The following is a 27,155-nucleotide window of genomic DNA, read 5'->3' on the forward strand; positions in this document are numbered from 1 at the left end:
CCACCTGCATCTCACAGGCCTCGGGGCGTTTCCCATGCTGGCTCCCGCCCCAGACCCTCTTGATCACCTTAAGAGCGAGCGTTCACTGCCCATTCTGTAGATGCGCAAACTGAGACCCCAGAGGTTTCGTCCCTGGTCCCGGAGCCCTCCGCATTGGCCTCCCACCGCCCTGTTCTCTGACTGTGGAAGGAAGGGAATGACATGGCTCAAGTCACCAGGCAGGGGCAGGGGCCGGAAGGCCAGGGGTTCGGAACACAGGACACCTGGTTCAGTGCTGTCCCCTCCACGGCGTGACCCTGCCTGCCTCCGTTTCCTCATCTGCAGATGAGAGGTCTTAAAGGAGTCATCCGTGGAGACGTGGCATGGCCCGGCCTGCACACAGCCTGCCTTGCTGTCGCTGCTATTGTTTCTGAAAGGGGTGGCCTCTGCTCTAGGGCCTGAAGGGACGCAAGAAGCAGGAGAGGCTGCGGGATTGGAAGGGGCCTCGGCAGCCCCAAAAGCCTCTCCCTGCAACCTTGCCCACCCCTGAGGTCAGCACCTCCCACCCCAGGCATCCTGGGATCCTGGAACCAGGAGGCTGATGACTTGGGCAAGGACACCTGGGGTGCTGAGGCTCACTTTTCACCCTGAACAACCCCTTTACTCGCTGGCCTGGAACAGGCCATTGGAGCGGCCTGCGGAGGGCCAGAGCCCGCAGGGAGAGGGCTCATTGGTCCAAGCAGAAGGGCGGTCAGGGCAGGAGAGTGAGCAGCCCCAGGAAGCCGCAGCCAGGCCTCCCTGTCGTGTGGTCCAGGCCCCTCCCGGCAGGCCCGGCCGCGCTTCCCTCCCCGCCACCGCTTGCTGCCGCCTCGCTTCTAACTCTTCTCTGACTTCCTTCCAGCCTTACATGCCTCTGGGAATGAGGTGCCCAGAGGGGAATGCAGTGGCCCAGGTACGGATGTGGCCGGCTGGCCCCGGGGGGGCAGGGGCAGGGCCGGGCCCGGGAGGGCATCCCGAGATCCCCGGGCCCTTGCGAGGAAACCGCTTCTGGCCACACGCCTCTTTCTGTGAGCGCCACCGTCTGTGCTCCGCTGCCTCTGGGCTTCCTTCCCAGCCTGGTGGCTGTTCCCGATGCTGGTCCCAGGCTCCCTCCTGCAGACCAGTTTCCCGTCTCCGCTGCTTTATTGATTTTCCCTGGTGTTTACACTTCGGTCTTCCACTGGGTTTGATTTCCCCGATAGCAAATGCAGGGGTTTTCAAGCATCCCCGTTTTACAGAAAATGGGGGACACTGAGCCCCAAAGAAGAGGCTGGTGTGGGTTTGGGGACTAGAGGGCCGGAACTGCAGCCGGGTCCCCTCGCCCTCCTTGGGCGCATGCGTTCATCCTGCCAGTCCGTCAGCACGGATCGCGCTCCTGCTGGCATTGGCGTGGGCCATGCCTGGGGCTCCCTCGAGTGCACTGGTCCTGTTCTACACTGCCACGTGATGATGATGGTGGCGATGATGCAACAGCAGGCGGGCACTGGGCTGTCACACTCGCCGGCTTCTCCACCCTGTGAGAATGGGAACTACTGTTGCATTCCACAGATGGGGAAACTGAGGCCCAAGAGGTAACCTGAGTTTCCCATGGCACGCAGCCAGTGTAGGGCAGAGCCAGGGCTGGAGCTCAGAAACTGAGGCCCAAGAGGTAACCTGAGTTTCCCATGGCACGCAGCCAGTGTAGGGCAGAGCCAGGGCTGGAGCTCAGATGAGAACACGGAGACCCCCCCGGACGAAGGCCTCAGGCTGTCTCCATCTGTCTGGGTGCTGACCACCAGGAGGTCCTGGGTTGGGAGTTCACCAGGTCATGGCAGCAGGGTCAGTCCGTGGGTAGGGGCCTGGCCAGCGGCTTTGTCTCAGGGGTGGGGCTCCGGGCAGGGGCCCAGGTGTATAGGACCCTCAGGGCTGTTTTGGCGTCAGGTGACAGAGTGGCCTCATCCCAAGGGTCAGGGCCATGGGCAAGGCTGTGCCTGCATCTCTCCTGGAGCCACCCAGACCCCACTCATGTCCTCTTCCTTCTCGCCCTGCACAGCCGCCGTCAACAACAGCTCAGACACCGAGAGCATCCCATCCCCTCGTGCTGAGGCAGCCAAGGACACAGGGCAGAACGGGCTGAAGCCCCCAACCGCCCTGGGCACCGACGAGCCGCCCCCAGAGCCACCCACCCCACCTCCAGAGGATGTCCCAGCCCTGACTGAGCCCACCCCGGCCTCTGAAGCCACCGGAGCCCCCACGCCCCCACCAGCACCGCCATCGCCCTCCACACCCCCTCCTGTGGTACCCAAGGAGGAGGAGAAGGAGGAGGAGGCCACAGCAGTGCCCCCAGCAGAGGAGGGGGAGGAGCAGAAGCCCCCCGTGGCCGAGGATCTGGCAGTGGACACAGGGAAGGCCGAGGAGCCCCCCAAGAGCGAGTGCACGGAGGAAGCCGAGGAGGCTCCGGCCCAGGACAAGGCCACGGAGGCCACCGAGGCCACGGCTGAGGGAACGCTCAAGGCAGAGAAGAAGGAGTGTGGGAGCGGCAGGGCCACTGTGGCCAAGGGCTCAGGCGCCCCCCAGGACAGCGACTCCAGTGCCACGTGCAGTGCGGACGAGGTGGATGAGCCTGAGGGTGGCGACAAGAACCGGTGAGTGGGCGCCAGGCAGCGCTGACCTTGACTTTTGTCTGCAGACACTGAGCAGCCACTGGCTATTTAGACAGCCGCACCCCATCCAGCTCGGCCTGGTTTGGGGGAGCCTGAGGTGTGGTGAGGGGGGCGGACTCAGAGTCCAGGAATGAGATGCAGGCTGGGAGGGGCAGGGGCGTGGCTGGGAGGACCTCCCCAGGAGGTGACATCCGAGCTGAGATCTGGACAGAGGAGGCAGCCCAGGCCGCCCTGGGGAGAGTGTGCCAGGCAGCCTGCTCCCTTCCTAGGGCCGCTCTCACGAGGGAGCATGAGCCAGGCGGCTTGAAACACACGGCCCTGGAGGGCAGGAGCTTGGGCGCCCAGACAGGCCAAGCCGCACCCCCTGAGCCTCTGGGCAGCTCCGTCCCACCTGGTCTGGCTCCCGGCTGCCACGGGCAGTCATAGTTCCCCGGCACGCCACCCTGTCTTTGCGTTTGCCATCACGTGGCCTTTGCCCCGTGCATCTCTGTGTCCACATTTTCTTCTGAGGACAGCAGGCATTGGATGAGCAGCTGCCCTAATCTAGTCCCACCTCATCTGAACTTGATCATACCCGCTAACAGCCCATTTCCAAATAAGGTCACATTCACAGGGACCCGGGTTAGGACTGGAATGCACCTTCTCTGGGAGGGACGGTTCTACCCTTGATGTGGCAGGAACAGCAAAGGCGAAGACCCTAGGTGGGGATGAGCTTGGTGGATTCACGTGCTGAGGGGTGGAGCGAGGGGGCTCGGGTGGGGGCAGCCTGGCAGTGTAGGGTGGGCAGCCAGGACCGGGAGCAGCTCTCTCGGGGGTGGGGCACTGAGTCTCGCCCCTGCAGGTAGGGGTTGTGTTTTGTTCTCAGGGCAGTGAGAAGGCCTTTCTGAGCCTCTCTCAAGAGAGCCGGATGTGATTTACCCCTGAAACCATGTGGGGATTTGCTGGGGTGGGTGGCGCAATCAGGAGGCAGCTGCAGGTTCCCTGGGGCCTGCGAGGGAGATGCCAGCGTGGTGGCCACGGGGGTAGGGGGAAGCCACAGATTCAGCGTGGCGGCCATGGAGGGGGTGCGGGAAGCTACAGATTCAGCGTGGCAGCCGTGGGGGTGGGGGGAAGCCACAGATTCAGTGTGTTTTCAGTGGTTCATCTCCCATCAGCCGAGGGCCCAGCGCTCAGGCACTCAGCTGGGGTGACCTGGAGGACCCCAGTGCCGTCCTGTTTGGATGCCGAAGTCTCCGAGGTGTGTTCTTTCCTTTCTGGCCTCTGACCCCACATTCCTGAGAACTGCCCCTTTTAACCATTTTCAGCACAGATGCTTTGGGCCCCCAGGCCTCCAGTCTAGCACCAAAGACGGCCACCCAAATTAGCGCTGATCTTGCGCAGCAGAGGGCAGGCTCAAGGAGGCTGCGCCCTGCCCACGTCTGGCCGACTGGAGGGACTGTTTTCTGGCGGGGCAGGCGGGCCGTTTTATTTTGACTACAGTGTGATCTGTTTCCTCCCTCCCAAGTCCCTTGGAACAGTCCCGTCAGAGCCAGCAAGGGAGGAGAATCTGACCCCGGGGGTTGCCTGGGGCCCTTGTCTCTGCCCTGGGTTTCACCCTGGGCCGTGTTAAAGGGGGAAGCTTTAGGGCATTCACTAGGAACTCAGTTCCGCCTGGATCTCTATAGTTTTCACGGAACGAAATCTTGGGGTCCCCAGGACCCCTGCCGACAGGAACGGTGCCCATGTGTGTGAGAAGTGGGTGCCCTGGCCCTGGCCGTGTGATGGGCAAAGGGCTGGCCAGCAGGTTTCTGAGGGCACCGAACGCCCAAGCTTCTTGCCCGACAGTCCCAGCTTGGAAGACAGTGCTCATGGCACGGCTGGGTTGGCCCGAGAGGCAGGCAGCCAGGGCCTTTGTGCCTGGGTATCGGGGTCAGGGCGGATGGCTTGCCACACTGCTCGCACTGGCTGTGGGGACAGAGTCATGGAAACACTGTGCCTGCCTTCGCGGGGGGAGCGCTGAGGTCACGGGGTGGCCCCGCTGATAAGCTGCCTCCCAGAGTCTGCGTTTTGGGCGCGGGTGGCCGGCCAGGCTGGGAGCCAGGGGGGCGGCTTACATCCTGTCCATCCCCAGAACGCTCAGGCTGGGCCCGAGGCCCCGCAGGGCACTCACAGCCTCCCGTCCTCTCCCCTGCAGCCCCACCCAGGGCCATGTCCTCCCTCCCCAGCTGGGCCTGGCGTGCGTCCACCCCCTGCCCCGCATCCAGCATGCAGTCCCCGGGGAGCTGGAGTCCTCGGCCGGGAATCCGGACACCTGGGCCCCCACCCTTGGAGCCTGCCTTGCCCTCTCAGTGAACGAGGCTGGACTCCGGCCAGCCTGCTGACCTCGTCCTGGCCGGCAGCCTGCCACCCCTCCCTCTGCCGGCCACGACTGCGCAGGGTCGGGCGGGCGCTGGAGGACGCGGACGAGCTGCGTCAGAGTAGGCCCCGGTGGCCAGGGCCTCCCAGGAAGGGCTGGCGGGCCGGGCGGGCCCCCCGGAGACCCCTGCTCCCGGCTGTCTGCCCAGCACCCTCCCTCTCGCCTGTTAGCCCCAGCGGGGGAGCTCCACGTTCCTAGATGGACGCAAGATGTCACCCGGGACCCCACCCGGGTGACGTTGGGAGAGAGAAAATCACATTCTCCTTCGGCCCGCCAGCACTTCTGCGAGGCAGCTCTGCCTGGGTGATTTCCTGGCAGGCAACCAGAGATAGTGGCTTCGATTGCAAAACCCCCGAGCCTGCCTGCCCTCCCCTCTCTTACCCTTAAGAGAAGGTGCCTCGGTGCTTTTTGGCAGGGCCTGGCGTTGGGAGTCCCTTGCACCAAGCCTCAGTTTTCTCATCTGTAAGGTGGGCGTGGATGGCTTATCACAAGAATAACTCAGTTAATGTCAGGCCAGCGCCAGGCCACGCGGGCACTCAGTGAGGGAAGAGCTGCCCTCCTTTGGATCTGCTTTGGGACACCTCCCCCCCAAGAGGTCACCCCAAGACGGGGCTGGAAAGCAGCTCCTTCAGCCGTGCCCCTGGCATTTTGGAAGATCAAATGGCAATTTCACCATTGTTACTTAGTTCCACAAGTGACTGATGGCACCAGCATGTGCCAGGCATTGGGGGTGCTGGAAACTGCACAGAAGAGGCCCTGACTCCAGGCCCCTAGATTCTGGTGAGGGGTGGAGAAGAAAAGCCGTTGTTTACGGGTTGAGTGGGGGATGCGTGCACCCACTCATGTCCTTTCTGTCTTGGTGGATTGGCCCGTTCTGGACTCTTTTTTTTTGAGATGGAGTCTCACTCTGTCGCCCAGGCTGGAGTGCAGTGGTCCGGTCTTGAGGCATGGGGGACGGGAGAGTGAGCTGGTCGGGGGGACGGCCTCTGGGGAGGTGACACTGGAGGGCGATAAGAGCCTTAGTGTGAGAGAAAGCCAGTCCCCCCACCCCCGGGAACTGCAGTGCAGAGGGGCCTGTGGCAGGGAGTGCAGTGGAGTGAGCGGCCCAGGGAAGAGGGGGTTAGGGGTCAGAGAGGTGGACAGGCCCCATGGTGGGAGTGACGCATCAGGATTCTATCTTGGGGCCTTGGGGAGGCACGGGATGCCGTTCACAAACCAGCCCTCCCTCCCACTCCCAGCCCTAGGGTGGTAGCAAGGACTGTCACAGTCTGATGATCCTGGGGAAACTGAGGCAGGGGCTTAGTGAAGAGGGGACATACTGTTGCACGCCCAGCATGTTCCTGATGATTGTGCCCCGGCCCTTGTTCCCCGGTCTCGTGCCCCCCCACCCTGGCCTTCCCAAGTGGGAATGAAGCAGCGGTGAGGAGGTGGCCCTACCCACTCAGCCCCACGGGCTCGTCTCCAGCATCCCCGCACCCACCCACGGACAGCCCTCAAAGGCGGCACCTGCTTTCATCTCCACTCTACAGAGGAGAAACTGAGGCACAGTTGGCAAAGTCACACAGTCAAAGGGGAGATTCGAGCCTTTGCTCACAACTGCAGGGCTGGGTAGGCAGAGCGGGGCCCCTACCTTACACACACGCCGTGCCAGGCCCTGAGAGTCCTCGTCCCACCCAGGCCTTCAGAAAGGAAAACAGAAGCAGCTGCCTTCCAAGAAAACAAAGGATAGAGGCCGGGCACAGTGGCTCACACCTGTAATCCCGGCACTTTGGGAAGCCAAGGCATGCGCATGATTTGAGGTCAGGAGTTCAAGACCAGCCTAACCAAAATAGTGAAACCCCATCTCTATTGAAATACCAAAAAATCAGCCAGGTGTGGTGGCAAGTGCCTGTAATCCCAGCTAGTAGGGGAGACTTGAAGCAGTAGGATCACTTGAGCCCAGGAGGCAGAGCTTGCAGTGAGCCAAGATTGTGCCACTACATTCCAGCCTGGGCAATAGAGCAAGACCCCGTCTCCGAAAATAAAATAAAAATAGAGAGAGTAGAGGGTGGGGAGAACCAGCCAGGAGGGCTTCTGGAGGTGGCGCCCCCCCCAAGCATGGCTGTGGGATGAAGGGCAGTTGGATGGGCCCTGAGCTCTGGGCGTTTGCCACCTTTCTCCTCCATCGGCTGCTGCTCCCTCCGGGGGCTTAGGACCCTCATTCCCCTCGAGGACTTGAAGCCAGCCCTGCTGTTGGCCACGGCCTTCCTTGCCCATGAGGGAGGTCTGGCTGGCATCAGAAGGCCTCTTGTAAACTGTAAAGCGCTGTCTCCCTGACCACAGTCCCCACTTGCTCCCACCTTGCTCTGGGGGCTCAAGAAAGAGGGATCTGGGCCTCTGTGTGCCCCCAGATGGTGCCTGCTGAGAGCCTCAGAGCTTCTGGGCATAGCTCCTCCCCCACCCCCCTGCCTTTCGAGGACCGAGTGTTCCACTGTGCCGACAGGGCAGGGTTTTTCCTCCCTGTTCCTCTCTTGGCGGGTGTTGGGTTGTCTCTGCCTTCTGGCTGCTGTGGGCAGTGCTGCAGAGACGGGCACTTGTGGGTTTCTGGGTAGACATTTGCCCTCATTTCCCTGGCGTGTGCCTAGAAGTGGAGCTGCCGGGCCTGAGGCAATGAGGACTCGCCGACTGCGCCGTGTTCTCTTTTAAATGCAAGCTTGCAAGTGTGAGCTGATTGAAAGGGATGGTGCTAGGTAAACCTGAGGGGAGGGGCATGGGGCCGGCGGCGGTGGAAGCCGCAGGTGGAGAAGGCTGGGACAGGTGACACTATCTGTGTCTGGACCCGGCTCAGGGTTCCTTGGCCTGAGGATGGTGGGGAGAGTACAACTGGGCCCAGGTCCTGGGAGCAAGGCAGGGCAGCGGCCGAAGGAGAGGCTTTAGGTGGTCCTCAGAGAGCCAGCAGGGTCTGCACAGATGGAGGGAGCAGGGAGAGGAGCGGGCCGGCGGCGGGGACGGCGGAGGTGCCTGCAGAAGTCAGGGTGACCTTCCTTATCCAGCCTCCGCCTGTGCGCCGTGGGCAGCCTCAGCAGGTGCCACTGAGTCTGTGTCTGCTCTCCCCGCTCAGCCAAGCGTGTGGCAGATGCGGGCAGCAGGCTGGTACCCGCAGCAAGGCTGGTCTCATGCCGGTGGCCCTGTGGTCCTGCTATGGCAGAGAGTGGAGAGGGGACTGCCGGCAGGGGCCTCAGCACCCCCGGCGTCTGCCCTGCTCGTCTGCAGGAAGGAGCTGGGTGCTCCGGGCACTGGGCATCCTACACTGGAGGCCGGGCACCGGGGTGCTGTGGGCTCTGTCAGCCTTGTCCCAGCTCTCACTGCGAGGCCTGTAGGTTGCGGCTGACGGTCTACGTAGGACTCTCACTGTGGTCACAGCACAGAGTGGGGGCTGTGCTGATAGTACCTGCCGGTTTCCAGCACCCGGAAGTTTTGCCTGAATTCCAGGCCCATGGCTGGTGCCCTCATGCCCGCCATGTGGTCGTTTCACTGGCTTGGAAGCCCTGGGATAGGGACAGGGTTCTGCGTCACCTGCTTACCCCAAAACGCAGACCAGCTGCTCTAGCCCTAGCAAATGTAGGTTGCAGGAGGGAATGGGAACTGGGCAGACCCCGGGCAGCCACGCTGGACAGGCGGAGGGTTCTCAGGCTGGAGCAGACCCAGTTTCTGCCCTCAGAGGCCTCATGCCAACTGGGGAGCCAGGTGGGAATTATGGCAGGTGCTGTGCCCAGGGTTGGGATCTTGGAAAACCTGGAAGGCTTCCTGAAGGAAGCGGCCCCCACTGAGCAGTTTGGGAGTCATACCGCGTGCTCTGCTGGGCACTGTCTGCCCTGTGTTGGCCTCTGGTTGTGCATCTCAGTAGCGGACAGAGGAACCGTCACTGTGGCTCATTGGTAGACAGTGGACACACCCTGCCTGCCCCTCCGCACAAAGCCTGTGGCCTAAGCCCTCATTTTTATGTCCTCGTCCTTCGTGGGTAGCGTGCGGGAGAGATTCCAGGAAGTGGGTGCAGCTCCCCCACTCCTGCCTCCAGTAACCGGAGCTCATTCGGCTCTGTGCCCACCGCCCTGCCCTGGCACCTGAGCCTCTCAGATTCAAGGGATGAGGAATCTCTTGGTGAACGTCTTCATTTCTCTGTCCCTGAGTTGGGCTGATTCTTTGGTTTTCTGGCAGCGTCTGGAGACTTCTGCCATGGGCCCAGGTCTGGGCTTCTCTGGGATTTTCCTTGCCTGGGGAAACGTTCTTGGGGGATGTTTGATCCCTGCCTGGCTGGCCTCTGGGCTGGGGCAGGAGGCCAGCTTGGCCCCTAATGGGGCCTACAAGAACCAGGGAGTGCACGAGGAGCCGCCTGTCCCCCGTTCATGCGTCTCCTCCCTGGGCCCCAAATCTCAGTCTGTTTCCCCAAGAGAAACGGTGACATTGTCGGGGTGACCTGCACAGCCGCCTCCATCTCAGGGCCTTAGCCTTGTCCCTAGGGTTTGAGACAAGAGAGGCCATCGAAACTGGGCAGCCCCCTCCCTGCAAGAGTCTGGCTGTCGACCCCCAGCTGATGGTGCTCATGTCTCCGCAGGCTGCTGTCCCCGAGGCCCAGCCTCTTGACCCCGACTGGCGACCCCCGGGCCAACACCTCGCCCCAGAAGCCGCTGGACCTGAAGCAGCTGAAGCAGCGAGCAGCTGCCATCCCCCCCATTGTGAGTGCGCGCGCCCAGGCCCCACCGAGCCCACCCTGACCTTGACTTTACCGTTCATCAAGACAGAAGCCCACGAGCGGGAGCATGCGTCTGCGCCTGTTTCCCGGAGAAAGCCCCACGGGGCTGAGGGAGGAACAGCTGGGGAAGCTGGCAGGAGCGCCAGGCGGGCTCCCAGTGAAGGCGGGGACTGGTGGCCTAAAGCCTCCTCCCTTCCACCCTCCAGCACCCTTGAACCCCCACGTTAGACGCTGGGTCGTGGGGAGGCAGGAGGCTCCCCCCGCTCACTCAGCTGTAGCACTACGTTGGCCAGGGAAGAGGGGGGGACTACCGATTCTGACCCTGCGGGAACGTCCCCTGGAAGGTTCTCCCAGCCACGTGGGCAGGAGAGGTGCCTTCTCCCGGTAGGTGGGTCAGGGCTGCCTGGATGCAGCTGGGGCGGGCTGCAGGCTAAAAGACCCTAAGCTGACCAGGCTTGTGGTCCCTCGGGGCTTTGAGTGATGGGCTCAGGATGTCCAGGCTGCTGCTGCCCAGTCCCCGAGGCCCACACAGTCCTGTTGTTCAGTCCTGGCTTCCCTGAGACCCAGAGGATTTGGGTCCAGGGAAGGAGCCAGGTGAGAGGGTAACGGCGGGCTCCAGCCTCCAGTCCATCACCCGGCAGCCGGGCCAGGCTTTTTGGGGGTGGGCTCCCAGTGTGCTCTGTGCTAAGAGCTCCCCTCATTGCCCCACCTGGGACCTTGAGAGCTTGTCACTGGCTTTCCCGGGCCTCGATTTCCAGGTTGGTCACGTGCAGGTCTCTTCCTGACGCTGTCCTCCTCAGACGCCTTCGGTGGGTGCTCACTCCTGCCTCCTTCCCCCAGCAGGTCACCAAAGTCCATGAGCCCCCCCAGGAGGACGCAGCTCCCCCTAAGCCGGCCGCCCCGGCTCCACCGCCACAGCAGCACCTGCAGCCGGAGAGCGAGGCCCCTCAGCAGCCCGGCAGCAGCCCCCGGGGCAAGAGCAGGAGCCCAGCACCCCCCACTGACAAGGAGGGTGAGTGCACACCGGGGGGGCTGGGACAACAGGGGACTGACGGGCAAGGGACGTTTATGTGTCCAGAGCAGCTGCTGCAAACCCTAAGGCCACAGTGGTAGGGACAGCAAAGTAAACGAATGGAACAGTTGGGCAGGGGAGGCAGTTGGGAATGGTGGGGGCTGCGGCAAATTGGAGCACTCATGGTTTCTCTAAAGTGGGCATATATTGGCCTTGGCCAAGAGTCACCTCGAGGCAAAACAGGCCTGGAGTGCTTCTTCCAGCAAAGCCAGAAACGACCTTCTTGTGTGAAAGCCCCCTGGTTTCTCAACACCGGCAACTTCTCAGAATTTTCAAAAGCACTGTGAATTCACAAAATCGTATCAGCGGCCCAGCCTCTGGTTCCATGTGATTCAGCCCACGTGGGAGCTTCTGGCCCAGGACCCAGCCGGCCGCAGCACTGGGGCCTCGGCAGGAAGGGCTGCCCCACCTGCCAGCTCGCATCCTGACCCTGCTCCAGGCCAAGGTCTCTGGGTTCACCAGGAGCCAGAGTGGAGGGTGACTCTCGAGCAGCTGTGTCACGGTGGCTGCCCCGGGCACACCTCACTATCATCACGTGAAACTCAAGGTCGGGACACAGGCGGGTGTGGTTGCTCTTTCTCTGGATCTTCAGTCTCTGCCTCCCTTCGCACTGGGCCCAAGAAAGTCCCAGCCTGTGTCCCCGAAGAGGCAGCTTCTCCAGGTCAGCCTGGCATGCAGCAGGTGCTGTGGTACCCTGCAGGCGTTGGGGGCGGCCTCCCCAGAGGCACCCACCCTGGGCCAGCCCGGGCGCTTGCTGGCTGGCTGCTCCCAAGGTGTGAGGGTAGCAGGACCCCAGGCCAGCCTCCCTGACCGCACAGCCCAGGGATGAACCCGGGCGATCAGAGCTGCCGCCAGCTTCGCCCTCACCACCGCCTCGGGTGTGGCATCCCCTTCTCTTTATTTATTTATTTATTTATTTATTTATTTATTTATTTATTTGAGAGGGAGTGTCGCTCTCACCAGGTTGGAGTGCAGTGGCACGGAACGATTTCTGCTCACGGCAGCCTCCGCCTCCAGGGTCTGCCCGAGGCTGCTGGGTCAGGACATTTGTTGAACACCCAAGGCCCCAAGCGCCATGCTAGGCAGTGGGAATTTGGCAGGAGAAACAGAAGTCTCTGCTCTGGGGAGCTGCTGTTTCTGTCAGTGAGGAGGATGTTAAACCAGGGGACACGTAGCCAGGCAAGGTGGTTTTAGAGTTGTTTGTCCACCACGAGGAACAAAACAGATTGAGTGAAGAGGCGGCTCCGGGAAGGACCCTGTGGAGGTGGGGGGCAGCGCCCCTTGGCAGATCTCGGGGTGAGTGTGGCAGACAGAGGGGACAGCGTGTGCAGAGGCCCTGGTGTGGGAACGTGCTCGGGGTGAGTGAGGAGCCGCCAGGGGTGGCGGTGGCTGGGGAAGAGTAGGGTGGTGGGACAGCAAGGGGACGGGGGACCACATTGTGTAGGGCCTCTCAGGCCACCGCGGAGAGGGGACTTTGTCTCAGGTGTGGCAGAGGCTTTTGAAGTGTGTGTTGCGGCGAGGGAAGGGGGCTCGTGTTATCTGACTGATATTTTGGAAAGCTCTCTCTGGCCATTGTTGAGTCAAGGGCAGAAGCAGGTCACAGCGCTGCTCTTGGCAGGCGACAGAGGCTGCCTGAACTGCGCCGGTGGCTGTGGAGGTGGAAGGAAGGGCGCGTCAGGAGTTTGCTTCGGAGTCGAAGCCAGCAGGGCGTTGAACCCGGTGTGGGGATGACGCCAGGGATGTCGCTGGAACCGGGACGCCCCGCGACGAGGGCTGGGCTGCCCGGGGCCAGGGTCCAGTGTGCGGCCCGGGGCGTGGCTTTGAGAGACATTGCTGGTTTGGGGCACCAGCCCGGGAAGGAGCTGCGTAGGCGTGTCGGGAGCCCCGACGGCTTTGGCCAGTGTCAGATGTGAGCAGGGCTGGAACTGCACGGCGCCAGCCAGGTCCCGCTGAGCCAGATCGAGGGCCCTCATCCTGGGAGAAAGGGAGCTACTGGCCAGCAGTTCCTGTGGCTGGCACTCGGCTCGTTGGTGTGGCCAGGGCCTTGCTGTTTCCTGGCTTCATTCCCCGCGGGGACGGTGCACCTGGCGTCAGGCCCTGCATGCCTTTCTCGCTCAGCCTGGCTTGCAGCTCAGTTCCCGCGGGGACGCACATGAACTTGACACCCAGCGCTCCCTCTCTGGTCTCTCAGGAGGGCAGCCTCCTCTGCCCCTGGCTCCCAGGCAGAGCAGCTCAGCCAGGCAGGTCCATCGGGCCCCCCTGGGCCCAGCTGGAGGAACAGGTTGTCTCTCCAGGCTCTCGGCTGCCCGCCCAGCCTGGCCTAGCCCCAGCTTGCCTTCCAGCATCGAGCCCCTCCCCTCCACCCTGCCCCCAGCTCTCTTGAACTGGGCTGGAGGAAGCACCGGAGGCATCCAGGGCAGCGTAGCGGGAGGGGCTAGGTCTCTGCAGGCCCTGTAGCGTGCCTCCACTGGGGATCGTAAGAAGGAGAATTCCCCTGCGTCTGTGACCCCCGCCTCCTGTGGGCTCCCACCTCACCAGGGCACAAATTCAGGGGAAACTCAGTCCTCAAGGAGAGAACTGGGGGCAATTCGGCACTCAGACCTCCTTTCCCACCTGCCCTGCTCACAGCAGGCATCACTCTCCTCCCCGTCACACCCTGTGAGCCCTCAGATCCGCCATTGTTCATCTGGAGGTGGCCTGAGAGGTGACACCTGTCCGCCTTTCCTGTCCCGGGGCGGCGGGCTACGTCATCCCCAAGTCGTGTCTCTGTTCAGCTTCTTGGCCGGTTATCTCCCCCTAGGACCAGTCCTCAGAGAGGTTCAGAGCTGAGGCCAGATTTCACGGGAGGATGCCATGAAGGCAGGCGTGAGCCCCCTGGCCCCTGCTGAGTTTACAGGCTGTCCCCAGGCCTGAAATCTAGGACCAATCATCGCTTCTCTGTCACGGGCATAGCGATCCAGGCTAAGGCCATGGTCTGCAGCCCCAGTGCCTAGCTTAGAAGCTGCTATCTGCCACTTGCTAGCTTGGGCCTTTGACCAGGTGGCTTAACCTCTCAGCCTCCGGTTTCCCATCTGTGAAATGGGGATAATCACAGTCAGTTCCTTGTAGGGTACTGTGAGAATAAATGAATGAATGTGCTTTGGTTCATGTCAGCCGTGGCAGCCTGAGAGAGCATCACCTCTTGGGATTGCCCTTTGCAGCTGTGGGGGCTTTCTGAGCCCGACTTGGCTGTTTGCTGGTGAACTCAGATAAGCCCGTTGACATGTCTGTACCTCAGTTTCCCCTCTGTAAAATGGATCTGGCAGCAGTCTCTGTTGAGCTTAACACGGGGCTCATGCAGGCCGTGGGGTACTGAGCACAGTGCCTGTGCAGAGTACCACTCAGCAAACTGAGGCCGACGCTGTGGCTATCATTGGAAGACTGGACTCATAACCCCCCTGCTGCCTGCCACGACATTCACAGACGTGCACATACACACACACACACACACACACACACACATCCATACGCACATCCATATAAATCTACACACACATCCATACACACACATCCACACATCCACATCCATACACACATCCATACACACCCACACATCCACATCCATACACACATCCATACACACACATCCACACATACACATCCATACACACATCCATACACACACATCCACACATACACATCCATACACACATCCATACACACACATCCACACATACACATCCATACACACATCCATACACACACATCCACACATACACATCCTACACACGTCCATACACACATCCACACACACATCCATACACACATCCATACACATGCATACACACACACACACCTGCATACACACACATCCATACACACATCCATACACACACATCCACACATACATATCCATACACACATCCATACACACATCCATACACACGCATACACACACATACAAATACCTGCATATGCACACATACACATCCATACACACATCCATACACACTTGCACACACACATCCATACACACGCATACACACACACCTGCATATGCACACATCCACACATACACATCCATACACATCCACACGCATGCACACATCCGCTGTACACATGCACACACATCCACACCCATACACACACGCACACAATCACACATCCACACACATACCCATACACACCCAGACACATGCACACACATCCACATGCACACATACATCCATACACACATATCCACATGCACACACATCCACCCACATATATCCCCACACACATATACCCACATGAACACGTATACATTCACATGCACACACATCCACACACATGCACACAGCCACACACATGCACACACACACGCATATCCACCCCCACACACACAAACACACATCACAGCTTACCTCTTTCAAAACTGTGTAGAGAACAGGCCAGCAAACTTTTCCTGCAAAGAACCAGAAAGTAAATATTTTAGCCTTTGTGGGGCAGAGGGTCTCTGTGGCAAGAACTCACCTCTGCCGTAGACAATAAATAAATAGACAGATGTGACCACGCGTCAGAGTGTGCTTACAAAGTCAGGCGGTGGGGCCAGGCGTGGTGGCTCAGGCCTGTAATTCCAGGACTTTGGAGGCCGAGGTGGGAGGATCTCTTGAGCCCAGTAGTTCAAGACCAGCCAGGACGACATAATAAGACCTCATCTCGGCTGGGCGCGGTGACTCACGCCTGTAATCCCAGTACTTTGGGAAGCCGAGGCGGGTGGATCACGAGGTCAAGAGATCGAGACCATCCTGGTCAACATGGTGAAACCCCGTCTCTACTAAAAATACAAAAAATTAGCTGGGCATGGTGGCACGTGCCTGTAATCCCAGCTACTCAGGAGGCTGAGGCAGTAGAATTGCCTGAACCCAGGAGGCGGAGGTTGCAGTGAGCCGAGATCGCGCCATTGCACTCCAACCTGGGTAACAAGAATGAAACTCCGTCTCAAAAAAAAAAAAAAAAAAAAGACCTCATCTCTACAAAAATAAAAAGGAAATTGGCCGGGCGCGGTGGCTCAAGCCTGTAATCCCAGCACTTTGGGAGGCTGAGGCGGGTGGATCACGAGGTCAAAAGATCGAGACCATCCTGGTCAACATGGTGAAACCCCGTCTCTACTAAAAACACAAAAAATTAGCTGGGCATGGTGGCACGTGCCTGTAATCCCAGCTACTCAGGAGGCTGAGGCAGGAGAATTGCCTGAACCCAGGAGGCGGAGGTTGCGGTGAGCCGAGATCGCGCCATTGCACTCCAGCCTGGGTAACAAGAGCGAAACTCTGTCTCAAAAAAAAAAAAAAAAAAAAAAAGGAAATTAGCCAACCGTGGTGTGGCGTTACATGCTTATAGTCCCAGCTACTTGGGAGCCTGAATTGGGAAGATCCCTTGAACCCAAGAGTTCAAGACTAGCCTGGGCAACATAGCAAGACCCCATATCTACAAAAGTAAAATGTAAATTAGCCAGACACGGTGTGGTGGTAGGCACCTGTATTGCCAGCTACTTGAGAGGCTGAAGTGAAAGAATCGCTTGAGCCCAGAGGTCGAGACCGCGTGAGCCGTGATGGCAGCAGTGCCCCCAGCCTGCGTGACGCAGAGAGGCCCTGTCTCAAAATACTCAGGGCAGACAGACCCTCTGAGCTACCGTTTGCTGCCCCCTGGCTCAGAGGCCTGTCCAGGGACCTTGGCTCGCTGGGCTTGGTTGAGCGCCTCTAGGGTTGCAAAGCCACCGGGTCCCGTTCTCGTCCTCGGGGGCAGCTGAGAGCTCCCAGCCCAGGCCTCGAGCCCCGCTCCCCTGCTGAGCAACACACCGTGGGGTTCCAGAGCCGCGCCCAGGCGGGCAGGCTCAGGGGCTTCCCAGCGGAGCCCACGCTGTCACAGACTGCCACCACTGTGGGTGCAGGAGGGACATTTGAGCAAGGTCAGCTGGGGCTCCCAGGTCTGACTGCCCCTCTCCTGCCCTCAGCAGAGAAGCCTGTGTTCTTCCCGGCCTTCGCCGCCGAGGCCCAGAAGCTGCCTGGGGAGCCCCCTTGCTGGACTTCCGGCCTGCCCTTCCCCGTGCCCCCCCGTGAGGTGATCAAGGCCTCCCCGCATGCCCCGGACCCCTCCGCCTTCTCCTACGCACCACCTGGTGAGTAGCCCTGCCCGAGCTGGGGCTTCTAGTCAGTCCGGGCACAGCCGCTGTTTGCTGGCGCTGGCTGAGCTGCGTGCAGAAGCTTCTTAAAGTCTGATGAGACCCAGCTAGAGGGGCGGCCTGGTCAGCGGAGGGGAAGGAGGAGATCTGAGAAAGCGCCTCAGGACTGAGATGGAAGCCACTGGCTAGAGGGAGCCACAGCCGACGCTGGAGCTGGTGAGGGGCAGGCTCACAGTGGGAGCTGTGTTTTCCAAAGACGGCTTAGAGCTGGAGAATGGGCAGACAGGAGAGCCTGGGGAGGGAGGAGAGGCGCTGCCTGGTCACAGGTGCTGGGAGGTCCCGTGCAGGTCCCTTTCCAGGTCCCACACTCCAGCTGGGCATTGCCAGCCGTAAAGCGGCACAGCTGGGGGCCCGTGCAGACCAGGCTGTTCGCAAAGGCTGATCCCGAGGGATGTGTGGGCCAAGGGAGTCAGAAGAACAGGGAACGTCATGCCAGGCAGAGGGAACAGCATGTGCAAATGTCCAGAGGCAGGAGAGGGCGGGCAAAGCCTGAGACTCAGTCCGGCCACCACTGCCAAAGCTTGATGCCCAGTGAGCTGGGGAGACCCAGGGGCCAGGGCAGGCAAGCCTGCAGGCCGAGTCGGGGGCAAAGACTCTCCTGAGGGCAGCGGGGAGCCACCAAGGGGGAGCGTTCGCACTCGTAGACTGGTCCCTTTGGCTCCTGGAAGGGGAAGGAACTACTGGGGCCGCAGCGGAAGTGGAGAGACCAGTTAGGGGTCCAGGTGAGAGATGAAGGGCTTGGACCAGGGCCTGGGCGGCGGGTTGGGGTGGGAGGCGTCCTCGGGGTAGTGGTGTCTGCACTTGGGACTCGAGTCACTGATGAGGACAGAGCCGGGCAGGGCAGGGCAGGGGCATGATTGGATGGGCACCTCCTGACCGGGACAGGGAAGAGGTGGAGTGCCACCCCGGGCGTGTGTCCAGCAGGGGTGTGACCGCTCCTGGGCCCCACGGTGGACAGACATGTGCTCTCCAGGTCACCCGCTGCCCCTGAGCCTCCACGACACCGCCCGGCCCGCCCTGCCACGCCCACCCACCATCTCCAACCCGCCTCCCCTCATCTCCTCTGCCAAGCACCCCAGCGTCCTCGAGAGGCCAATAGGTGCCATCTCCCAGGTGAGGGGCCGCCCTTCCTCTCTCAGGGGCTTGGTCTTCCTGTCTGTAGAGTCGGGGCAGTGGGACTGCTACAGTGTGGGTGGGAGCCAGGCTCTCGGGCACCTAGGTCATCTGGGGCCACTCAGGCGTCTGGGGTTTGAGCTGGCTGGGTCCTGCCTCAGGTGCTCAGGGCCTCGTCCCTGGGGGGTCACTCTGTGTTGCGGTCGAGGGCACAGGCTCTGGAACCCGTTTGTGTGGCCTTGGGCAAGTCGCTTCACCTCCTGTTTCCCCCTCTGGGAAATGCAAGGGCAGGTGCAGCGGCTTGGAGGGCGCAGCCCCTTCCCAGGGGACGGGACCAAGGCTTGGGAGCAGCAGTGACTTGTCTGCCGTCACACAGCTGGGCAGCAGCCCCGGCCCTGACCCACACATGGGCCTTGTGAACAGGGGCGTCAGGGGAGGGACCAGGGTGCCCCCGTGACCCCACAACTTCGTCCCTGCAGGGAATGTCAGTCCAGCTCCATGTCCCCTACTCAGAGCACGCCAAGGCCCCGGTGGGCCCTGTCACCATGGGGCTGCCACTGCAAATGGACCCCAAAAAGCTGGGTAAGGCTCCTGGTCCATCCACCTGGGTGGCCCAGGCTGGGCTCTGGCTCTTCTGTAGGTGGAGGGGTTGAGGAAGGGGCATCTGGGCCCACGAGAGGTCGGCCAGCAGGTAGCAGCTGGGAGTTCCCCGCTCAGCAGCCCTGGCTGGAACATGGCGGGAGGGTGGTGCTCCCCAGCCCCTGGCTCAGGTGGGGTGGGGACAGACCACCCAGGAGCCTGCCCTGGCAGCACGTGACTTGCCCCTCTTACTGGTCCTCAGCACCCTTCAGCGGAGTGAAGCAGGAGCAGCTGTCCCCACGGGGCCAGGCTGGGCCGCCGGAGAGCCTGGGGGTGCCCACTGCCCAGGAGGCATCCGTGCTGAGAGGTGAGGGCCCCCGGCATCTGCCCCTGCTCCTTGAATGGCCAAGGGGCGCTTTATTCAAAACCTGCTGGGAAATGTCCTCTCCCAGGGGATCTGGGAGCCCCTCTTCACTGCCATCTCCCTCACCATTTAGGGGCAGGGAAACTCCCTCTGCATTGAGACAACAAGCACAATTTGTGGGTCACCAGGGGCTCACTCAGGGTGGCTCTCAGGACCGGGGCCTAGGGAAGGGCCACAGATACCCTGCAGCCCCACATCTTGTGTCTTCCAGGGACAACTCTTGGCTCGGTTCCAGGCGGAAGCATCACCAAAGGCATTCCCAGCACACGGGTGCCCTCGGACAGCGCCATCACGTACCGTGGTTCCATCACCCATGTAGGTGTCCTGGGATGCGGCCTGAAGGCCGGGGTGGGGCCAGCAGCACTGGGCCAGCCCATCTTATAATCCCCCCTTGTCACCAAACCCTTAGCCTCAGCCGACCGGGCAATGGCCGGGGGATAGCAGTTCACTCCATGAACCTTCATCTTGTCTGCATGGAGTCAGGCCCTGGGGTTGCTGAGCACAGCTCAAAACTCTGCCCTCAGGGAGCTGCCATGTGGTGGAAGGAAACAGACCAGGATAATTAGGTAGGCGGGTCAAAGCTGAGCAGGCAGGCAGGCAGAATGTGAGCGTCCAGCAGCTGAGAATGCCTGGGGCCGGGGACATTGTTTTAGACAGGTGAGGAAGGGGACGTGTCAGCCATGGCCAGAAGAAATGGAGGGTGCCAGCCGTGCGAGAATCTTGGAACAACATTCTGGGCTCAGGGAACAGCATGTGCAAAGACAGAGCGTGAGAGGGTTCCTGAGTCATGCGGGGACGGGTGCCCAGGCCTTGCAGCTGGTGAGCTGTGGCCCCGGGGCTCTGTGCCACATGCATCTGGCTCTAGAACAGTGACAGAGTGTGGCCCACACACACATGTGCACACACGCATGCGTGTTCACAGTGGAGCTTCGGGCATCAGGGTGGTCTGCGGGGAGGTATTTTTGACCCAGGCAGCCTCAACTCCCACCACGAAGGAGCCATTTCCACTTTGCCCTTCTCTGAAATCTATCGAATCTATCGGTTTAAAAACTCTGAACTTTCAAAGGCAGCTGTGCTGAGCTGGAAGGGCAGGTGCTTTGGGCAAAAGTCAGGCTGAAGGTCCTTAGGTACCAGCTCAACCACCCACGCAGGCAGGCAGGCAGCGGCCTGCCCTGACTCAGTTTCCCCTTTGGTGACAGTATTCCTGGGAGTGTCATTGTCCTGAAGTTGTCAGGACCACAGGTTGACCTTCGAAGTTTCTGAGCATCCACCGCTGGGGTTTCTGGGTGCCGTGACCCGCACCCTCCCTCACCCTCGAGGTTCCGCACGCCTCTGATTGCCAAAGGCAGAGAGGCAGCTGGCAAAACGTGTGAGATGGGCGGGGTCAGGCTTCCCCACAGCCTCGCTACCAGCCAGTGGGGAAGTCAGCGTGTGGCCTGCACACACAGACGTTCATTAACCAAGCGGGTGCCACGGGCAGAGACCATGTGGGCCCACAGCTGGCGAGAGAGGCTCAGGGAAGTCTCAGTTCCTCGATTCTCTAGGGACTTCCTGCTCATCTCGTCTTGGGAGTAGAGTTCATGGGCCACAGGCTCATCTCTGGGAAGCAGACGCTATGCAAACAGAAGCTTCCCTGTTAATGGGAGTTTGTCCAGTGTATTCTCCCAAGAGCAGGGGCCACTGGCTGCATTTCTGTCCTCTGTCTGTGCCACTGAAGATAGCTCTTCTAAAATACTATAGCTCAGAAACCTCAAGCTGTGCACGGTGGCCCACACCTGTCAGCCCAGCACTTTGGGAGGCCAAGGTGGGAGGATAGCTTGAGCCCAGGAGTTTGGGACCAGCCTGGACAAAAAGATGCATGGCTCTACAGAAAATTTAAAACTTGTGTGGGCATGGTGGCACCTACGTGTAGTCTCAGCTACTCGAGACTAGGAGGCAGGAGGATCACTTGAACCCAGGAGTTTGAGGCTATAGTGAACTGTGATGGTGCTCTATGCTCCAGCCTGGGCAACACAGCAAGACTCCTTCTCAAAAAAAAAAAAAAATCAGATGCCTCAGTTTCATCATGGAGAGCCCCCTTTTAAAAAAATCATGTATTATGGTATTGAGTAAGCCTCTGCTTTCTGCAGTACAAACCCAGTTTTGACGTGAACCATCCACGTTAGGCTGGATACAGAAAGGGGTACACTTGTATCAGCCACCTCTGGGAGGGCTTTTCCTGCCTGGATGCTGCAGGCACCCCTGATGGGAGAGGTGCTGCCCCGAGCTGTCCCCGACTTAACAGCTAACGCTGTGAGTGCACAGGCGTCTCAAAGCACAGCAGGGAGGTGCTGCCCAGAGCATGTGCTTTCAGAAGCTCAGGGAAGGGCTGGTCCGAGTTCAGGACGTCTTGCCGTTGCCCTCCACGAAGGCCAGGACCTGCAGTGAATGCCCCGGGGCACACAGGTACTGTCCTCTGCCAGGGGATGTCCCTGGCCAAGCAGGTCCAGCCGGCTGGAGCGGAGACTCGGAGCTCACTGGTCCAGGTCTTAGGACCCCCTGCTGATGAATCCGCTCCCAGAATCCTAGAAAGAGAAGCGGGATGTTGAGATCTGGGGACGCCTTGTACTGAGGCCCAGAAAGGCGGTCCCAGAGCAACGCGGTAGCAGAGTGGCTGTTTGACACCCAGCAGTCTGACTCCAACGTCATATCCTAACCCCTGATGCTTGTGTTCCTGGAAGTCACCCGAGGCAGGATGCTACCCCACATGACCCTCTGCTCTCTGCTTGAACACATCCTCCGGTGGGGAGCTCACTCCCTATAAGGCAGCGGTTCTTAATTGGGGGAAATTTTGCCTGCACCTGTCTAGGGACATTTTTGATTGTCCTGAGTTGGTGGGGCACACTCTGGGGAGGCGTGGACCACTGGCATTCAGCGCTTGGAAGCCAGGGAGGCTCCCAAACACCCCACAGTGCCGGGCCAGCCCCACAGCAATGAATGGCCCAGCTCCCGCTGTCAGGAGGGCCGACGGGGAGAATCCATGGGTTGGAACTAAAATGTCTGGTGTCCTGCCCTGACGCGAGTCCTTGTCCTGGTTTTAGGAAACAAAGTGCATGATGTGGTCACAGGCACAGCACAGGAGCAGAAACCCCAGCATCCCCACCAGTTACAGTTTTTGGTAACTGAATGTCAAGGCTCCAGGACCAGAATGCATGGCTTCTGGTCCCCGCCTGCCCCTCATTAGCTAGGTCCCCCTGGGTGAAGTCCCTGTGCCTTGGTTTCCCCATCTGAAACAGGCATGATCAATAGGGCTGCCTTAGGGTTGCCTGAGGATTAGACGAGCGAATCCATAGAAAGCGCCCAGAGCAGTATCCGTGAACGGCGAGCACGTGATAAGGGATCCTCCTCTGCAGCTTCCCCGTGGGGTTCTGTTCCGTGCAAGCACTCACCCTTCTGAGACAGCGTGTGTGTGGACACAGTGGGCACTGGGGGGCCCGTGGACTTGTACGCGTCTGTGCCTGTACTGGAGTTGAGAGGGGTCCTGGCTGCGGCCTCCTGGGCACTCACTCCTCTGCACCTGCAGGGCACACCGGCCGACGTCCTGTACAAGGGCACCATCACCAGGATCATCGGTGAGGACAGCCCGAGTCGCCTGGACCGAGGCCGAGAGGACAGCCTGCCCAAAGGCCACGTCATCTACGAGGGCAAGAAGGGCCACGTCCTGTCCTACGAGGGTGAGTCGCAGGAGGAGAGGGGGCCCAGGACTGGGTTAGGTGTGTGCTTGTCCCATTGAGGTAGTTTAACAGGGAGGCAGGGCTGGGTTGACATGAGAAAGCACGATCTGATAGGTGGTGACCTCCCCGTCCCTGCAGGTATGCAAGCCAGCAACAGGGAAGCATTGGCCTTAGCTGCCTCCCACCTCCAGCCAGTTCTTTACAATTTAGGAAACAAACTTGTGGCCACCCTTTCTAGGAGCATAGGAGGGAAACTGAGGCTTGAAGCAGAAGCCCAAGCTCACACCCCAGGCCTCCGGCACTGTCCTGACAAAGCACGCACACTCTTTGGCCATGAAAGAGCCCTTGGCCGGAGTGCCCCTCACCCTGCGGTGCCCGGGCGCTCTCTGTGGAGCCCCCATCCTCTCCCCCTCTAGGCTCTGGGTTCCAGAACCGGGAGACCCTGCCAGGAAGGAGTTAAGGGAGTTGAGTGCCAGGAAAAAGAATTTCCTGGCAGCTGAGGGTACCCGGGGTGTGGAAATGGAAGCTGCTAATGGGCACCTCTCAGCACTGCAGCTGCACAGCCCGGAACTGCCTCTCCTCCCGAGGGCACCATTTTCTTCTCCCTCCGCCTCCGCCTCCGCCTGTGCCCACGGCCCCCTCCCCAGACCGGGAAAGTGGAGGTGGCACCATGTGGTTTTAGGAACATGCGCTCCCTGCTGCCACACAGCAGCTGTGTCTTGGGTGCCAGCTCGTGCCCCGGTGCCCCTGGACTGAGCATCCCGGGGTGGTAGGAAGCCTGGGAAGGGCAGGTAGCGGGGGTAGTGAAGGGTTTGTCTTGAGAGGTCCCTGGGTAGAATCCCACCGTGGGCCCCAGACCAGTGCCCGAGCTTCCGTGGGCCTTGAATGTAGCGTCTTCATCCTAGGTTTTTGTCGGGGCCTTTAAACCCTTGTCTGCTCCCTGAGCCGGGCAGGTGGTGCGGGCAGCGGCAGGTGTGAGGCAGTAGGGCACAGGGAGGACTGTGGTACCTGCCACGCCGTCCACCCCCGCATGGTGCTGCTCGGCCAGGCTCCCCGTCTCTCCGTTTTCACCTGATGTCTCCCAATGTGTGAACGTTGGCAATTAATTTGGAATGTTTTCTGCACAGCCGCTCGGCACCCTCCAGTTGGCAGCCTCTGGCGTACGTAGCTTGCAGGCTGAGGGCCACACGAAGCAACGCTTCAGAGTCCCGAGAGCCCGTCAGTGGGTCATTCCCCCGAGGGGTGGGCCAGGGCTCCGGGGGCTGACTTGGGATAGTGCTGGGCTCGGCAGCCCTGGAAGGAGAGTCCTGGCTGATGCGCAGAGCCAAGCCTTTACCTTCCGGGGCCACCTCCATCTGTTAACCCGCTGCCTGTCCGGGGGGCAGTGGGCTAGGCCCACCTGGGCTCCTCTGGCCTGGCGAGGCCCCCTCTGCCACGGAGGCTCCTTCACCACTCCCTGCAGCACAGGCACTCCACACACACCCGTGCCTGCCCCGCACGCCCACGCTGCTGATGTCTTTGCTCATGTGCCTGTGTGTGCACATGTTCACACCCCTCGGTGGCGCTGTGTGTGCGGACACACCCGCCTGCTCGTGTGTGGTCACAGGCACAGCCCTCCGTGCAGACAGCGCGCCCTGGAGGCCGGGGTGCGGGGTGCAGACAGCGTGCCCTGCGTCTGTCTCTGTGTAGCCCCCTGGAAAAGCCCCTGGGGGCTGCAGGTGTGGGCTCCCCCGGGAGCTCTCGGCTGTGAGGCCTCGTGACGGGGCCGGCATAGAAGCATTGCTGGCTCCTGCCCGATGCGCTACCCGTCCTGCCTGTCCACCGCGGTCCTGGGCCCGTGCACATGGTTGCCTGTGCCCAGCTCCTCACAAGGGCTTTGCGTGGTTTCCAGGTGGCATGTCTGTGACCCAGGGCTCCAAGGAGGATGGCAGAAGCAGCTCAGGACCGCCCCACGAGACGGCCGCCCCCAAGCGCACCTACGACATGATGGAGGGCCGTGTGGGCAGAGCCATCTCCTCGGCCAGCATCGAAGGTGGGGCCCTCGCTCTCCCGGTGATAGCAGGGAAGAGACTTCATCCCTCGGTGCTCCCTCGAGGGCGGTGGGGAGATGGCTGGCCCCATTCTACAGAGGGGAAACCAAGGCTGTGCTTTCGGAGGCTCCACGTGGAGGCAGCGCAGGGACCCTCACCTGCTGGGTCCTACTCCACCATCGTCCCGGGGACGATCACTGGTGGCTGACCCCGTCACTGCCCAGTGACGGCTCAGGGACCCCCAGAATGACGCCCTCGCCCTCGCCCTCTCCCACCCAGGTCTCATGGGCCGCGCCATCCCACCTGAGCGACACAGCCCCCACCACCTCAAAGAGCAGCACCACATCCGAGGGTCCATTACACAAGGTACTGCCCTGCCCACTGCGCCCTGGGTGCCCCCCTCGAGTGTACAATCGAGCAGGGCATGGGAGGGGAGACCCAGTGGAGTGGGGCGAGCAGCTACACAGAAAGGTGCGCGGCACGGTCAGTACGTGAGCCGCAGAGCTAGCGTTGTCTCTTACTTGAAAACAAAAATGAAAAGCCAGATACCACCCGTCACCCCTCTGCTTTGAGGTGTCACTTGCAGAGCAGCTGCCCTGTGCTTGGCACTAACCCAGGTGCCACCTGCGTATCATTTCCAGAGCGCCCTGGTGAGGCAGGTGCAATTGGCAGAGACTTGGAGAGCGCTGAGAACCCTGTCGTGTTCTTGTGGCTGGTCCGTGGCACAGCCGGCTACTGTGAACCTGGCAGCTGTGTGGTTTCAATTTTTTTATTTTTATTTTCTTGTTTGAGACAGGGTCTCACTCTGTTGCCCAGGCTAGAGTGCAGTGGCAGAATCCCAACTCACTACAGCCTTCACCTTTCAGGCTTAAACAATCCTCCCACTTCAGCCTCCCAAGCAGCTGGGACCACAGGCGCACACCGCCACATCCAGCTAATTTTTGTATTTTTGTAAAGATGGGGTTTCGCCATGTTGCCCAGGCTGGTCTCAAACTCCTGAGCTCAAGCTGTCTGCCTGCCCACAGCCTCCCAAAGTGCTGGGATTACCGGCATGAGCTACTGTTCTTGGCCTGTGGTTTTAGCTTCACGATTTCATGGTGTCCACGACTTGCTGAGGTGGTTCAGTTAGTATTCTTGTTTTGTATAGAAAGAGGCTGAGGCCCAGAGAGGTCAGATTCCCTGGTCAAGGTCACACAGCAAGTGGGGATTTGAACTCAGGTCGTCGAGCTCCCGGACCCGCTGGCTCTTGGTGGGCCTGGGCAGGGCGGGGCCCGAGGGTCAGTGCTGTCCTCCCGGCAGGGATCCCGAGGTCGTACGTGGAGGCCCAGGAGGACTACCTGCGTCGAGAGGCCAAGCTCCTGAAGCGGGAAGGCACGCCGCCGCCCCCGCCGCCCCCACGGGACCTGACCGAGGCCTGCAAGACGCAGCCCCTGGGCCCCCTGAAGCTGAAGCCGGCCCACGAGGGCCTGGTGGCCACAGTGAAGGAGGCGGGCCGCTCCATCCACGAGATCCCGCGCGAGGAGCTGCGGCACACGCCTGAGCTGCCCCTGGCCCCGAGGCCGCTCAAGGAAGGCTCCATCACGCAGGTACGGCCGGGGGCCAGGCAGGCGGGCCCAGTTCTAGCAGGGGCAGCAGTGGCTGCAGGGCACTGCCCTGGGCTTCTCCACCTGGGGAAACCGAGGCTGAAAGCCCTTGAGTGCCTTACAGTCACCCAGCTGCTCATCACCGGGCCTTGGCTGGGCTGGTCCCGGGGCTGTGCTGGGGGCATCAGACTCCTGACCTCGTTCCGCTGAACTTCCAAGTTCCCATTCTTCAGGGAGAGAAACTGAGGCCCAGAGAGACCAAGCAGGCTTCCAGCACCCCAGGATTAAGCACAGTAATGAGTGTCTGTGGCCTCTGTGCCGGGCCACGCCCGGCCTGAGGATGCTGTGGAGTGAATTATGTCCCCTGTGGCAATGCTCTTAGGCCACTGATTAGTCAATCCCACCCCCCACCCCGTGGCAATGCTCTGAGGATGCCGAGTAGTGAATTGTGCACGCCCCGCCACCCCCCAATGCTCTGAGGTCGTTTACTTCATGACCTTATTTTTTTGCTGAGTAAACTGAGGTTCGGAGAGCTTCAGCCACTCACCCAGAGTCACACAGCAAATGCAGTTGTGAAACCCAAATCCAGATGTCCCTATAGCTGCAACGTCACTGTTCTCAACATCCGTTGCACCCACCAGCAGGTTGCACCCCA

At 60.8% G+C, this 27,155-nt stretch overlaps 1 protein-coding gene across 32 annotated transcripts in view; it reads left to right on the forward strand.

Moving 5' to 3' along the window:
- NCOR2 (nuclear receptor corepressor 2) overlaps positions 1–27,155 on the forward strand; it is a 243,319-nt gene that overhangs the window by 195,097 nt on the left and 21,067 nt on the right. For 19 of the 32 annotated variants that reach the window (XM_074402040.1, XM_074402038.1, XM_074402057.1 and 16 more), the window contains 13 exons: positions 881–931; positions 2,051–2,642; positions 9,650–9,770; positions 10,628–10,799; positions 16,831–16,995; positions 18,032–18,171; positions 18,651–18,753; positions 19,013–19,117; positions 19,386–19,489; positions 22,737–22,887; positions 24,779–24,919; positions 25,197–25,283; positions 26,217–26,503. In XM_074402040.1, the coding sequence (XP_074258141.1) occupies positions 881–931; positions 2,051–2,642; positions 9,650–9,770; positions 10,628–10,799; positions 16,831–16,995; positions 18,032–18,171; positions 18,651–18,753; positions 19,013–19,117; positions 19,386–19,489; positions 22,737–22,887; positions 24,779–24,919; positions 25,197–25,283; positions 26,217–26,503 (2,219 nt within the window). The remainder of the gene's footprint in view (positions 1–880; positions 932–2,050; positions 2,643–9,649; positions 9,771–10,627; positions 10,800–16,830; positions 16,996–18,031; positions 18,172–18,650; positions 18,754–19,012; positions 19,118–19,385; positions 19,490–22,736; positions 22,888–24,778; positions 24,920–25,196; positions 25,284–26,216; positions 26,504–27,155) is intronic. The other 13 variants (XM_074402049.1, XM_074402058.1, XM_074402062.1 and 10 more) reach the window with 3 other exon arrangements.

Source organism: Saimiri boliviensis, chromosome 7 (genome assembly GCF_048565385.1).
Source record: "Saimiri boliviensis isolate mSaiBol1 chromosome 7, mSaiBol1.pri, whole genome shotgun sequence".
Lineage (NCBI taxonomy): Eukaryota > Metazoa > Chordata > Mammalia > Primates > Cebidae > Saimiri > Saimiri boliviensis.